The 13,131-nt window shown below is 41.6% G+C and overlaps 1 protein-coding gene across 4 annotated transcripts in view; it reads left to right on the top strand.

The window, feature by feature from the left end:
• Positions 1-9,755: 9,755 nt before the first annotated feature.
• Positions 9,756-13,131, top strand: part of ASB9 (ankyrin repeat and SOCS box containing 9) — a 28,628-nt gene continuing 25,252 nt past the window's right edge. Inside the window, exons 1-2 of one of the 4 annotated variants that reach the window (XM_065915383.1) lie at positions 9,758-10,214; positions 10,334-10,529. In XM_065915383.1, the coding sequence (XP_065771455.1) occupies positions 10,454-10,529 (76 nt within the window). In that variant the 5' untranslated portion in view covers positions 9,758-10,214; positions 10,334-10,453. Of the gene's footprint in view, positions 10,530-13,131 lie in introns of all 4 variants that reach the window. The other 3 variants (XM_065915385.1, XM_065915382.1, XM_065915388.1) reach the window with 3 other exon arrangements.

The following is a 13,131-nucleotide window of genomic DNA, read 5'->3' as shown; positions in this document are numbered from 1 at the left end:
TTTGGGGGATAAAGATTAAATTCTTATTTCATATCAATTTAGAAACAAATATTGGTTTTTAGAAAATGTTAAAACATTTCAAATGATGGTATAAAATACTGGAATAAAATGTTCATGAATATAAATGAAAGGTGAGCTCTTTTCTAAGGATACTATCAAAGAAACTTTAAAGGAAAATACTGATAGATTAAAATAGATATCATAGAATATGCAGGAAATGGAGGCTTTCTGTCTTCTGAGTGTTTGCCAGAGTGCCTTTTTTGGTCTGCTTGCATCATGCTGAATGTCTAAAGTCTGTGTTAAGCCCAGGATGTCCTAGGATGTTCAGTCTGTCTGTGACCACAAGGAACTTGACAATCCTGCTGTTGCATCCACTTTTGGAAATTTTGGACCATGAATTTCATGAATCGCTTGTATGAATCTCCCAAATCTGGTAAGTGTGTGTGTGTGTGTGTGTGTGTGTGTGTGTGTGTGTGTGTGTGTTTGTGTGTGTAGGGGGCGCATGACAATCCTGCTGTTGCATCCACTTTTGGAAATTTTGGACCATGAATTTCATGAATCGCTTGTATGAATCTCCCAAATCTGGTAAGTGTGTGTGTGTGTGTGTGTGTGTGTGTGTGTGTGTGTGTGTGTGTGTGTGTGTGTGTGTGTGTTTGTGTGTGTAGGGGGCGCATGACAATCCTGCTGTTGCATCCACTTTTGGAAATTTTGGACCATGAATTTCATGAATCGCTTGTATGAATCTCCCAAATCTGGTAAGTGTGTGTGTGTGTGTGTGTGTGTGTGTGTGTGTGTGTGTGTGTGTGTGTGTGTGTGTGTGTGTGTGTGTGTGTGTGTGTGTGTGTAGGGGGCGCATGACAATCCTGCTGTTGCATCCACTTTTGGAAATTTTGGACCATGAATTTCATGAATCGCTTGTATGAATCTCCCAAATCTGGTAAGTGTGTGTGTGTGTGTGTGTGTGTGTGTGTGTGTGTGTGTGTGTGTGTGTGTGTGTGTGTGTAGGGGGCGCATGAATTTCATGAATCGCTTGTATGAATCTCCCAAATCTGGTAAGTGTGTGTGTGTGTGTGTGTGTGTGTGTGTGTGTGTGTGTGTGTGTGTGTGTGTGTGTGTGTGTGTAGGGGGCGCATGTATGTATGTGTGCTCTGCTCCTAAACTGAATCCCAAGAGATCACTCCCCAAACCAATCCTTCTGCATCCAGAATGGGTGTGGAACAAGTCCAGATCCCTGCATCTTGGTGGTATTTTGATGTTTGATGGTTTATGATTGGGCACAAGATAGTCTTTCTTCTTCTTCTTCTTTTTTTTTTAATGAGATAGTCTTTGCATTCCCTTTGAGCCCTGCATTCCATCAAGCTAGAATTAGACCCTGAGTTGAATCATCTAGTTTATATGAGATTATATGGCTTGCTTTTCGGGGTTCTGACCACTAATATGGATTATTTCATTTTTTTCACAGGATGTGGAATGTTTTATTCCCAAAGTGGTATGACTTCTTGCCGTTTCAATCATATTTGAAGTACTCTGCAGTAACTTCTCCATTCATTCATGCATTTTTTACTCAGCATCTATTATGTGCCAGACACAGTTTGAGGCTATGAGAAAGAAAGATGAGGTCCTTGCCCTTGAAAAGCTTATGTGTCAGTGGAGGCAACAGGGAATAAGCATACACATGTCATCATGACAGGAAATGATAAAAATAAAGGAAATTGTGGTTAAGAGTGATGATGAGAGCCACTGTTTTAAGTAAGTTGATTAGGCAAGGTCCCTGGCTGGGTGACTGAATTTTGAAAGAAGTATTCATGTGTGTATCTAATATTTATTATTTAATTTTTGCTATTAAGGTTTTAGTGACTGTTTTCAGTGTATTTTTAGTACATCTTGATGGGTTTTTTTGTTTGTGTCTTTGCTTGATTTAATGTAACAATCCTATTACAAAAGTATTCTTTTAATTGAAGTATAGTTGATTTACAGTGTTTGTTTATGGTGTACAGCAGAGTGATCCAGTTACACACATATATACCCATTGTTTTCCACTTTCTTTTCCATTATGGTTTACTGCAGGATGTTGAATATAGTTCCCTGTGCTATACAGTGGGTCCTTGTTTATCTATTTTATGTATAGTAGTTTGTATCTGCTAATCCCAAACTCCTACTTTATCTGTGCCCCCTCTTTGGTAAACCATAAGTTTGTTCTGTATGCCCATGAGTCTGTTTCTGTTTTGTACGTAAGCTCATTGGTCACATTTTAGATTCCACATTTAAGTAATATCATATGGTACTTGTCTTTCTCTGTCTGACTTTGCTTAGTATGATAATCTGTAGGTTCATTGGTGTTGCTTCAAATGGCGTTATTTCATTCTTTTTTGTGACTGAGTAACATTCTATTGCGTATATATACCACATCTTTGTTATACATTCATCTGTTGATGGATATTTGAGTTGCTTCCATGTCTTGGTTATTGTGAATACTATTGCTGTGAACACTGGGGTGCATGTGTATTTTCAGATTAGAGTTTTCTTCAGATATGTGCCCAGGAGTGGCATTTCTGGATGATATGGCAACTCTATGTAGTTTTTAAGGATACATACTGTTCTCCATGGTGGTGGCACTAATGTGCATTGCCACCAATGGTGTAGTGGGGGTTCCCTTTTCTCCACACCCTCTCCAGCATTTGTTTTCTGTAGATTTTTTGGTGATAGCCATTCTGACTTGTGTGAGGTGGTACCTTATTGTAGTTGTGATTTGCATTTCTCTTAACAATTAGTGATGTTGAGCATCTTTTCGTGTGCCTGTTGACCATCTGTGTATGTATTCTTAGAGAAATGTCTATTTAGGATTTAGGTGTTCTGCTCATTTTTTGATTGGGTTGTTTGTATTTTTTGGTATTGAGCTGCATGAGCTGTTTGTATATTTTGGAAATTAAGCCCTTGTCAGTTGCATCATTTGTGATTATTTTTTCTCAGTCCATAGGTTATTTTTTCTCAGTCCATAGGTTGTTTTTTCATTTTGTTTATGGTTTCCTTTGCTATGTAAAAGCTTATAAGTTTGACTAGGTCTCATTTGTTTATTTTTGTTACAAATGTATTTTTTGATTTCTGTTCTCCCCACAAACTATTTTGTAATGATTTTCTAAGTTTCAAACTCTTTGAAACTGTCCTTTAAAATAGTGGTTACATATTTCTTAGCTATTTCCATATTGTTGGATATTTAATTATTTATTTCTAATGTCTTGCTATTATAAATAATATGAGTGTGAACTTCATTTTGATAAGTCTTAAAACAGTTGAAGTATTTCTTAGATTTTCAGAAGTGGTATTTCCTAAGAAAATGATTTAAAATAATAGTATAAAATACTTTAAAATATCTACATAATGAATCATTTTAAGGGAAAATTATTTTCATAACCAAATACCACATATTATCTGTTCAAATGCCATCTGTCTCCCTACAGAGATATCCAATATATTCATCTGTATACCATGTGCCTATCATCTGTCTATCCATCCATCATTTATCTAACTGTATCCATCATCTGCCATGACCCATTATTTTAAAAACTAAGCTTGCATGTGTCACTTGAAGACGCAAACCTCAACTCTCTGAAAAGCCCATCAATTATTTAAAAGGTTGGGTACATCATTCAACATCTCTAAGTTTTTGCTCATATTTTATTAAGGAACCATTTCTCCCAAAGTAATTCTCCTCCCTGATATTTCTAATATTGCCATGTCAAACAAACCTGAGGTTTACAGATAATTTCTTTTCAATAACAGTGCTCATTGCAGAGACGATGTTATGTGCTTCCCACATAGAGAACAGCTGACTCTTCAGAGACAGTGCCTGAAGTTGTCATGGTGAGGGCTGAATCATTGTCAGGGAAGGGCACTCTGTGCACTGGAGGACCTCTCGTTTACTCCCATTCCAAATCCTTGCCAGGGGCTACTCCTACATGAACATTGGCATGTGAAATATCAGTACATCATCTTTCTTTAGCAGAGTCTGTACCAGGACGAAGGCAGGGGTCAGACAGGGTCATGGTCACAATAGCAGCTTCATCTTTTAACATGAGTGTAACCTGTAGAAAATTATATACTAAGTTTTAGTTTTCATTAATTAAATTTCCTCTCCTGCCATCGTTATGTCTTGAAAATCTTTCAACTTGCAAAAAACTTGCAAGAATAATACAATGAATATTTGTCCATCTCATCACTTCACTTTGTCAGTTGATAAGATTTGCCACATTTGGTTATGCCTTTTTGTATGTGTATATGAACATATGTACGTATATATACATACTTGTATGAATGTGTGTATACACACTTACATATATAAGTAGGCCCATGAATAATGAATACCTGTACACATATTTTTTAAAATGAACCCTTTGTAAGTAAACTATGAGTGTTATGATTCTTCACCAGGGCTAGGATTAGGAGGAGGTGAGTGAGGCAAAAAATTTAAGGGGGGACTGAAAAATGTCATCAGAAGAAAAATTGTAGTGCAGTATTAAGAAAATTCAAATGTTAAGGGAAAAAGGTCCCCAATGACCAAAATATCAAAAATTTTAATAAAGACAGGTTGTGGTTTGTTTTACAACCCTGCATAACAGTGTAATGAAAACAGTGTTTCCAATCAGCCCAAGGTCCTGGGACATGGGGCTGCTGGGTTTATGAGGAATGACAGTGGCTTGTGAACAGAATGGGCAGTGCTGACTTTACATATACTTAAGCAGTTTGACCATAGAGCTTACATTAACTTTTTCTTTAAAAAAATTTTTATTAGGCTGCCCCAGGTTTTAGTTGTGGCATGTGGGATCTTAGTTCCCTGACCAGAGATCAAACTTGGGTTCACTGCATTGGGAGCACAGAGTCTTAACTACTGCACCACCAAGGAAGTCCCAAGTTTTTCTGTTTGGTGCAAAATATGTACATAGGGACATACGTTTCTCTCACGCTTCCACAAGATGAGTACTTCAAGTAAGCATGTCCTAAGAACACAGCTTCTTTGACAAGCGTGGGCGATGCAGTGATCACACGCAGGAAGTTTGACATTGATGCACTTGGAGTATCCAATATACATCTATATTTAAATTTCTGTAGTTGTGGCACTGATGTCTTTTATGCCTTATCCTCCCCAATCAGGATCCAATCAAGGATCATCACATTTACTGATCAAGTCTCTTCATTCTCCTGTCATTTAGAAAGCCTCCCCCCCCCCCCCACTGTTGTGTTTTATGCCACCCCACTGGCATTTTTGAGGAGTTCAGCCTCATTGTTATGAAGACTCTCTCTCAGTTTTGATTTGCCTGATTGTTTGCTCAAGAATACTACATTATTCCCGATTAAAAAAAAAAACACATCCTTGTTTGAATTGTACTGCACTGACCTATGGAGTAAGAATGAGTGACAGCTTTCTGAAGTAACACCAGCAGCCAGCTCAGTGTGCGGAGCCAGTTGGGCGGGCACGACTAAGACAGGACTTTGTTCAGGAAAAGCAGATCACACCGAATGACCAGAGGAGAGGTGCACCTTTTAGGTTTTAAAGGTTTTGTACTGGAAAACTTGCTGGCTACAATGACAAGAGGTTTCAGCTCTGGTGCCGACTTTGACTGATTGAAGGTGACTTCCAAGTCTCTCCAAGGTGCAGGAGAAAAGTCTTGGAATCCCATGAGTGATGTCAGCCATAGATCTACAGGTGAGGGGTGGGGCAGAGTCAGTGGCCAATGTTAAGTCTGCATTTGATAAAGAATGATTATGGCCTTACTGCTGCTACAGGCCATAATTCTTTTTCCTTACCTAACCTGGGCTGAGTTTCCTAAACATGCAGACAGACTCAGAGACCGACTCAAACTTGGTAGACTGTTTTGCTCTTGCGGCTTCTTGTAAGCCAAGCTGTTTCTCTTTAATGAAAGCTCATATACATGTAGTTCAACTCTATCCACATGTGGATCCTTAAAAATGCATCAACTTCCCTCATAATATTTTTCTAATTCCTGACTAGAACTGTTGTTAAACAGTTTAAAAAAAACAACAAACAGTTCCCATCTTCCAGCGTCCACAGGTGTTGATCAGCATTATGAGAAGATAAAATGGTGATTAATTCCTTCCCAGATGCTAAGGCAACAAGCTTCAAATCTTCTTTATTGTTGTTTTGGACAATCAAGTTAACTTTGAACATAGAGAAACATTATCTTCTTGGAATTTAATGAAAAGTAAATAAAGCTTTACAGTGAAGATTTTGCTCAGAGAATGGGATGCTTTCCAGCTCTTCTGCTGCACTGTCTGTTTAACTCCTTGACAGCCAGTCTACACTGGGAGTAAATTTCTCCCTCTGCCAAATACAAGGTTCATTTTTCTTCAGATCTTTCCTGATACAGAAATGAACAATATATATATGCTTATGGCACTCTCAGTTAATTCTACAAATAGAGCTGGAGGGCAATTTCAGTTCAGTTCAGTTGGTCAGTCGTGTCCATCTCTTTGCAACTCCATGAACCATAGCACGCCAGGCCTCCCTATCCATCACCAGCTCATGGAGTTTACCCAAACTTGTGTCCATTGAGTCGGTAATGCCATCCAACCATCTCATCCTCTGTCGTCCCCTTCTCCTCCTGCTCTCAATCTTTCCCAGAATCATGGTCTCATGAGTCAGCTCTTCGCATCATGTGGCCAAAGTATTGGAGTTTCGGCTTCAACATCAGTCCTTCCAATGAACACCCAGAACTGATCTCCTTTAGGATGGACCGGTGGAATTTCCTTGCAGTCCAAGGGACTCTCAAGAGTCCTCTCCAACACCACAGTTCAAAAGCATCAATTCTTCGGCACTCAGCTTTCTTTAGTCCAACTCTCACATCCATACATGACTACTGGAAAAACCATAGCCTTGACTAGACTTACCTTTGTTGACAAAGTAATGTCTCTGCTTTTTAATATGCTGTATAGGTTGGTCATAACTTTCCTTCTAAGGAATAAGTGTCTTAATTTCATGGCTGCAATCACCATCTGCAGTAATTTTGGAACCCCCAAAAATAAAGTCAGCCACTGTTTCCCCATCTATCTGCCATGGAGTGATGGGACTGGATGCCATGATCTTAGTTTTCTGAATGTTGAGCTTTAAGCCAACTTTTCCACTCTCTCTCACTTTCATCAAGAGGCTCTTTAGTTCTTCTTCACTTTCTACCATAAGGGTGGTGTCATTCGTATATCTGAGGTTATTGATATTTCTCCCGGCAATCTTGATTCCAGCTTGTGCTTCATCCATCCCAGCATTTTGCATGATGTACTCTGCATATAAGTTAAATAAGCAGGGTGACAATATACCCCCTGACGTACTCCTTTTCCTATTTGGAACCAGTCTGTTGTTCCATGTCCAGTTCTAACTGTTGCTTCCTGACCTGCATACAGGTTTCTCAAGAGGCAGGTCAGATGGTCTGGTATTCCCATCTCTTTCAGAATTTTCCACAGTTTATTGTGACCCACACAGTCAAAGGCTTTGACATAGTCAATAAAGCAGAAATAGATGTTTTTCTGGAACTCTCTTGCTTTTTCGATGATCCAGCAGATGTTGGCAATTTTCTCTGCCTTTTCTAAAACCAGCTTGAATATCTGGAAGTTCACGGTTCACGTATTGCTGAAGCCTGGCTTGGAGAATTTTGAGCATTACTTTACTAGCATGTGAGATGAGTGCAATTGTGCGGTAGTTTGAACATTCTTTGGCTTTTCCTTTCTTTGGAATTGGAATGAAAACTGACCTTTTTCAGTCGTGTGGCCACTGCTGAGTTTTCCAAATTTGCTGACATATTAAGTGCAGCACTTTAACAGCATCATCTTTTAGGATTTTAAATAGGTCGCTGGAATTCCATCACCTCCACTAGCTTTGTTCGTAGTGATGCTTCCTAAGGCCCACTTGACTTCACATTCCAAGATGTCTGGCTCTAGGTGAGTGGCAATTTGGCAGTATTTAAATTTTAAGTGAACTGAATAATAATTGTAGATTCATATGCAGTTACAAGAAATAATACAGAAAGGGCTCCTATAGGTTGGCCCAGTTTCCCCCAATGATAACTTTGTGCAAAACTGTAGTACAATATCACAATTAGGAAATCAATGTTGAGACCATCCATTGATCTCATTCGGGATTCTCGTTTGACTTGTACCCACTCCTGTGTGTCTTTAGTTCTGTAGAAAAGATCACATGTATATGAGCACAACTTGGACCCAGTGTGTCCACTCTTAGTAATCTCACCTCTGGCAATAATTGCATATTGTCACTGAGCCAAATCTGGGTCCACTCAATGTGGTAAAGTCTATTGACACTGCATTGTGATGAAGGAATGTATAGCGTTTATTACAGAATACCAACCAAGGAGAATGGGCAGCTCATGCCCAAATGACCCAGATTCTCCAATGGCCTTTAGGGGAGGGGTTTTAAAGGCATTGTGAGTGAGGGAGCTTCAGGTTGTGTGGTGAGCTTGTGCACAGTTCTTGGATTGGTTAGCATCATGATGATGTTTCAAGCATCATCAACCTTTGCATTTTGACCAGTCTGAGGTCTACATGCTTGTGGTCAGTTTTCATCTGGTGGGGGCCTGCTTCCTGTAAAAACAACTTAGGCATGTGTGTCAGACCTTTGTATCTTTTAGGGAACTGAGAATTCAGTTAGTCTGCTATGTGGCAGATTTATAGCCTAAATTGTTACCATTTCCCCAGCCTAACAGCTATTCTTTGTTTCTAGTCTTCACATTTCCTACTTACTAATTCAGATTGGGGAGGCCTGGGAGAGTAAAGCAAAAAAGCCTTTTACTGGAAAGAACAGGGACACAGGGGCATGTGTTGGGCTCCAGTTACCCCTTTTCTTTGGTAGTCCTCTGTCTTGAGGGGCACAGGTTCAGGACAAGAAAGGGAATATACTTTCAAATAGGTTAATCATAAACTTGGGGAAAAGAGTTTAAGAGGGACTCAGTTTCGATATGTGCATGAAGCCATATGTAGAAATCTATGAAGTGCAGTATTTTTGCAGTAGTAAAAGAAAATGGTAACACTCTGCCTCCATCATTAGGGGGATAATGAAATACTTTTGGTGTGAAATACTTACGAAATGCTCTGCTGTAGTGAATAAAGAAAAGGACAGAGCTATTGAGTTACTCTGCTGAAATGAAAAGATCCCCAAGACAAAATAAGTATAAAAAGTGTTTGTGTTAATATAATTACAATCATGTGCAAAAGGCACAGCAATAAATGTGTATCCCCATGTATGCAGGAAAATGCACTTTAAAATATGCAGGACATTCCTCAGAGCAGTGGCTCCCACATGGGTCAACTGAGGCTCAGTGACTCTGAAACAGTAAGGCTGTATCTTTGACATTAAAAATAATCGGTGATCACTGCACAAGCAGACTATACTTGAGACTAACTCAGAGTCTTCCCAAATGGGGAAGGAAAGTCCCTTTCTACTTGGAGAAGGAGTGGAAATCCAGGGGTGGCCATCAGCCTGAGCCAGCACCGAGGGTATGGGGAAGCTGGGTGTATTTGAAAAAGACACGGATAAAACCCCAAATGTTTTGTAAAGGCAAATGGGGAAAACTCCACACAGTAAAACTTTTTATAACTAATCATTGAAAGATAGCAGCTCACCTCCAGGCCCCCCTGCTGCCCAGCAATCCACTTTTTTTCCAGTAGCAACCCTGAATTATTTATTTAGAAGTTAAACTATAATGTGTGGAGGAGGGTGAGCAGGGCATTTAGTGCAACCCCTGCAGTCAGAAGGTAGAAACTAGAAGTTCTTTCCAAATGTGCATTTTTGTAACATATAGACACATTTTCCCATAAGAAACTCCCAGAAAAATTGAAACCACATGTGCAGATGGTCAGGGCGTGCTGTGTTAAGTTGCTGTGCAAGCAATTCAGCGGGGCTGCAGCAAAACCAGCTTTCTCAGCTCCTGGGTTCTGGGGCTTGTCTCAACAACAAGAAACCCCCAAACAACAAGTGGATCCAGTAGGCGAACAGTGTTGCAGCAGGCTAGCGGTCTCCTCCCCCAACCCTGTTCCCTGGGCTCTCCCAAAGTTACAGACTGTGAGTTTCCTTCCTGATAAACCTCAAGGCTTCCTCACTGATTGGTCTCAGTTTTGGAAAGGACGTGACATCAGCAACTTTGCAGACTTTAGGCTGGGGGGCTGCTGTGGGCTTTGGGCAGCCTCCAGCCTGTTAGGTAGAGTGTGTGTGCGTGTGTGTGTGTGTGTGTGTGTGTGCCCCCGTGTGCGCGTGTCTGTTTGACCACAGGTAGTACTCAGATTACCCTGCCTGTCCTGTTCTCTGCCATCTGACCAGGAGGGTGCCGCTCAGCCACTCACAGCCCTGGAATTTCCCAGGAGCCGGGGGAGCATGGAATTTGGACTTTCCTGAACAGCTGAAGTGGAGTGTGGAGCTTGCCCAGCCCAGGAGAGCACCATGGATGGTGAACCACCGGGCAGAAACGGCAGCAAGCCCCCGGACATGAGGCTCCTTTCCAACCCATTGATGGGGGGTGAGTTTAGGGGCTGTGTTGTCAGCCTGCTGGGGAGGTCGGTTACAGTGCTTAGGAGAGAAGAGAGACGAGGGTGGGGCGATTTCAGTGGCTTCATCTGAAACGTGGCCACGGGGTAGTTACTGGACAGATGTCCATGACTTGCTGGTATCTGTCCTTCACATGGTTGTTCCAAAATGTGTACACCTCTCTCTGCAGGGTCCTGTGGACCATGTCAAGTCACTGATCACAGTTTATTCCCCAGGAGAAACGTCAGCTGCAAAGAATTATTTTTTGTGGGTCAAATATATCACTGATATTCCATTGGAGGTTTGAAAGTCATTTCTAAATAGGAACATCTTCACTGCTAAAACATTTATTAAAAGGTCTTATGTATGTGTCATTTGGGTGGGGCTGGGTTTATAAATGATGTTCAAAAATTGAGCCCTGATTGATTCACTTTAGAAGGAGCCTTTTTTTTTTTTTAACCTTTGGAGCAGTGTCTTAGAGGTATGATTCTCCCCTGTCTTGTGGTGTCTTTGTTAATGCATAGAGTCCTATACCTCTGGGAAACTGTCATTTCCTGTGAGCACTCAGCAGGTACCTGCTGACTGAAAGGATTCTGAAAAATGGGTCTAGACATTAGAGGAGGCTGATTATATGATTATATTCAGCACCCTGGGAGGCTGCCCACAACACTTGCTGGTCAAAGGGACAAAAAGCAGGGACCCTAAAATCAGCCAGGACTTACTACTCTCCTGCTGTTTAGGTGCTGAAGGGGAAAACACACACACACAAAGAAATACAAAATGTCTTCCCTCTGGCTCATGGAGCAGACAGGACTGCTCAGGTTATCCACTTTGTTTATCCACTTTGGCTCATAAAAGGAGCAGAGTCCTCAACAGCAAGTAGGATTTGAATCTGCCAAGGCAGACCTGGATTAATCAGAGATACTGAGTGTGAACTTGGAGGAGTAGAAAGCAGAGTAGCACCATAAATAACTTAAAAAAATGGATTTGATAAATATATTTTTAAAGCAGCAAACCAATCAATATGGGGAAGAATCAGTAATGTGGTTGACTTCTGCATGATGATTTTATTTTCATTTCTACCTAAGAGAGGGGCACCAGCCACTTTTCACTGTTCAGGGTTTCTAAAGGTCCTAATCCAGGAATTTCCTGGCAGTTCAGTGGTTAGGACTCCACGCTTCCCCTGCAGGGGGCATAGGTTCGATCCCTGGTCAGGGAACTAAGATCCTGCATGCTGTGCTGCTGTGGCCAAAAATATAAATAAACAAAGGTCCTAATCCAACCCTGGTTGGAGCTGGCTGGGTGGGTGTGGGTGGGCAGGCACTATATATTTAGAGCACTGTCACAGCTGGATTGCAGTGTCTTAAGAAGTCTAATGAGAACAAGTGTGGAGAGATGAAATCTGAAAATGAAGCTTCAGAAGCTAGGTGGAAGAGTTCAGCCTTCATGAGGCAGGGAACTGGGAGCCATCGACGGTTCTGGAGTGGAAGCTTGGCCATAATAAAGACTGTAAGTAAATTAATGTGGTAGCCATAGTCAGGATAGACTGTGGAGAATTTATGAGAAATTACTGTACTAATCCACTGCTTCTCAAACTCGTATACATCAGTATCACCTGGATGGATTGTTAAAACACTGATGGCTGGGCTCCACCACCTCAGATACTAGGTCTGGGGTGGGGCCTGGAAATCTGTATTTATAACAAGCTCCCAGGTAATGCTGATGGTGCTGTTTGGGGACAATACCTTGAGAACCACTGCGTGAAGCTGATATCTGGATCAAGCTTCAGAAATGACAGAGAAAGGGAAAATATGGCTTGTATTTTCAGAGGAAAGAGAAATCAAGCTCTGTTGCTTGATTAACTCAACTGGTAAAGAATCCACCTGCCATGCAGGAGACTCCAGTTCGATTCCTGGGCTCGGAAGATCTCCTGGAGAAGGGATAGGCTGCCCACTGTAATATTCTTGGGCTTCCCTAGTGGCTCAGATGGTAAAGAATCCGCCTGCAATGCGGGAGACCTGGGTTTGATTCCCAAATTGGGAAGATCCCCTGAAGGAGGGCATGGCAACCCATTCCAGTATTCTGGCCTGGAGAATCCCATGGACAGAGGAGCCTGGAGGGCTACAGTTCATGAGCTTGCAAAGAGTAGGACACAACGGAGCGACTAAGCACAGCACAAAGGAGAGAAGGCGGCCAGAACTGCAATGTTTTCAAAGCCTAGGGTAATGTCAGCTCAGAGGGCTAGATGAGAGAGAAGTCGGGAAGGGGAGCCGGCTTGGGGATCAGAGTGAGATAGGGAGGAGAAGGACTTGTGTTTGAACGGGAATGTGCCAATGGCCATGCCCAGGGCTCAGCATGAAGGTGCGGGACAGAGGTTGGGCAATAAATTCAGGTTGGGAATCAGGCCTCAGGCTGTTCTGCAGAGGGGCTGGGCTGAAATCCTGGAGAAGGAGACATTGTCTGATAGCTGATGGCTGAGAGCCAAGGATGGAGCCCTGGGACAGACTTCCATTTGAGGACGGAGAACCAGTAAATTGGACAGAGAAGCAGGAAGAGACTCAGATGCTGTCATTTCACAGGGACTAAAGGAAGAG

The sequence above is a fragment of the Muntiacus reevesi genome, chromosome X (assembly GCF_963930625.1).
Source record: "Muntiacus reevesi chromosome X, mMunRee1.1, whole genome shotgun sequence".
Classification (NCBI taxonomy): Eukaryota; Metazoa; Chordata; class Mammalia; order Artiodactyla; family Cervidae; genus Muntiacus; species Muntiacus reevesi.
Note: the sequence above shows the minus strand (reverse complement) of the source record. Positions and strands in the feature narration are given on the sequence as shown.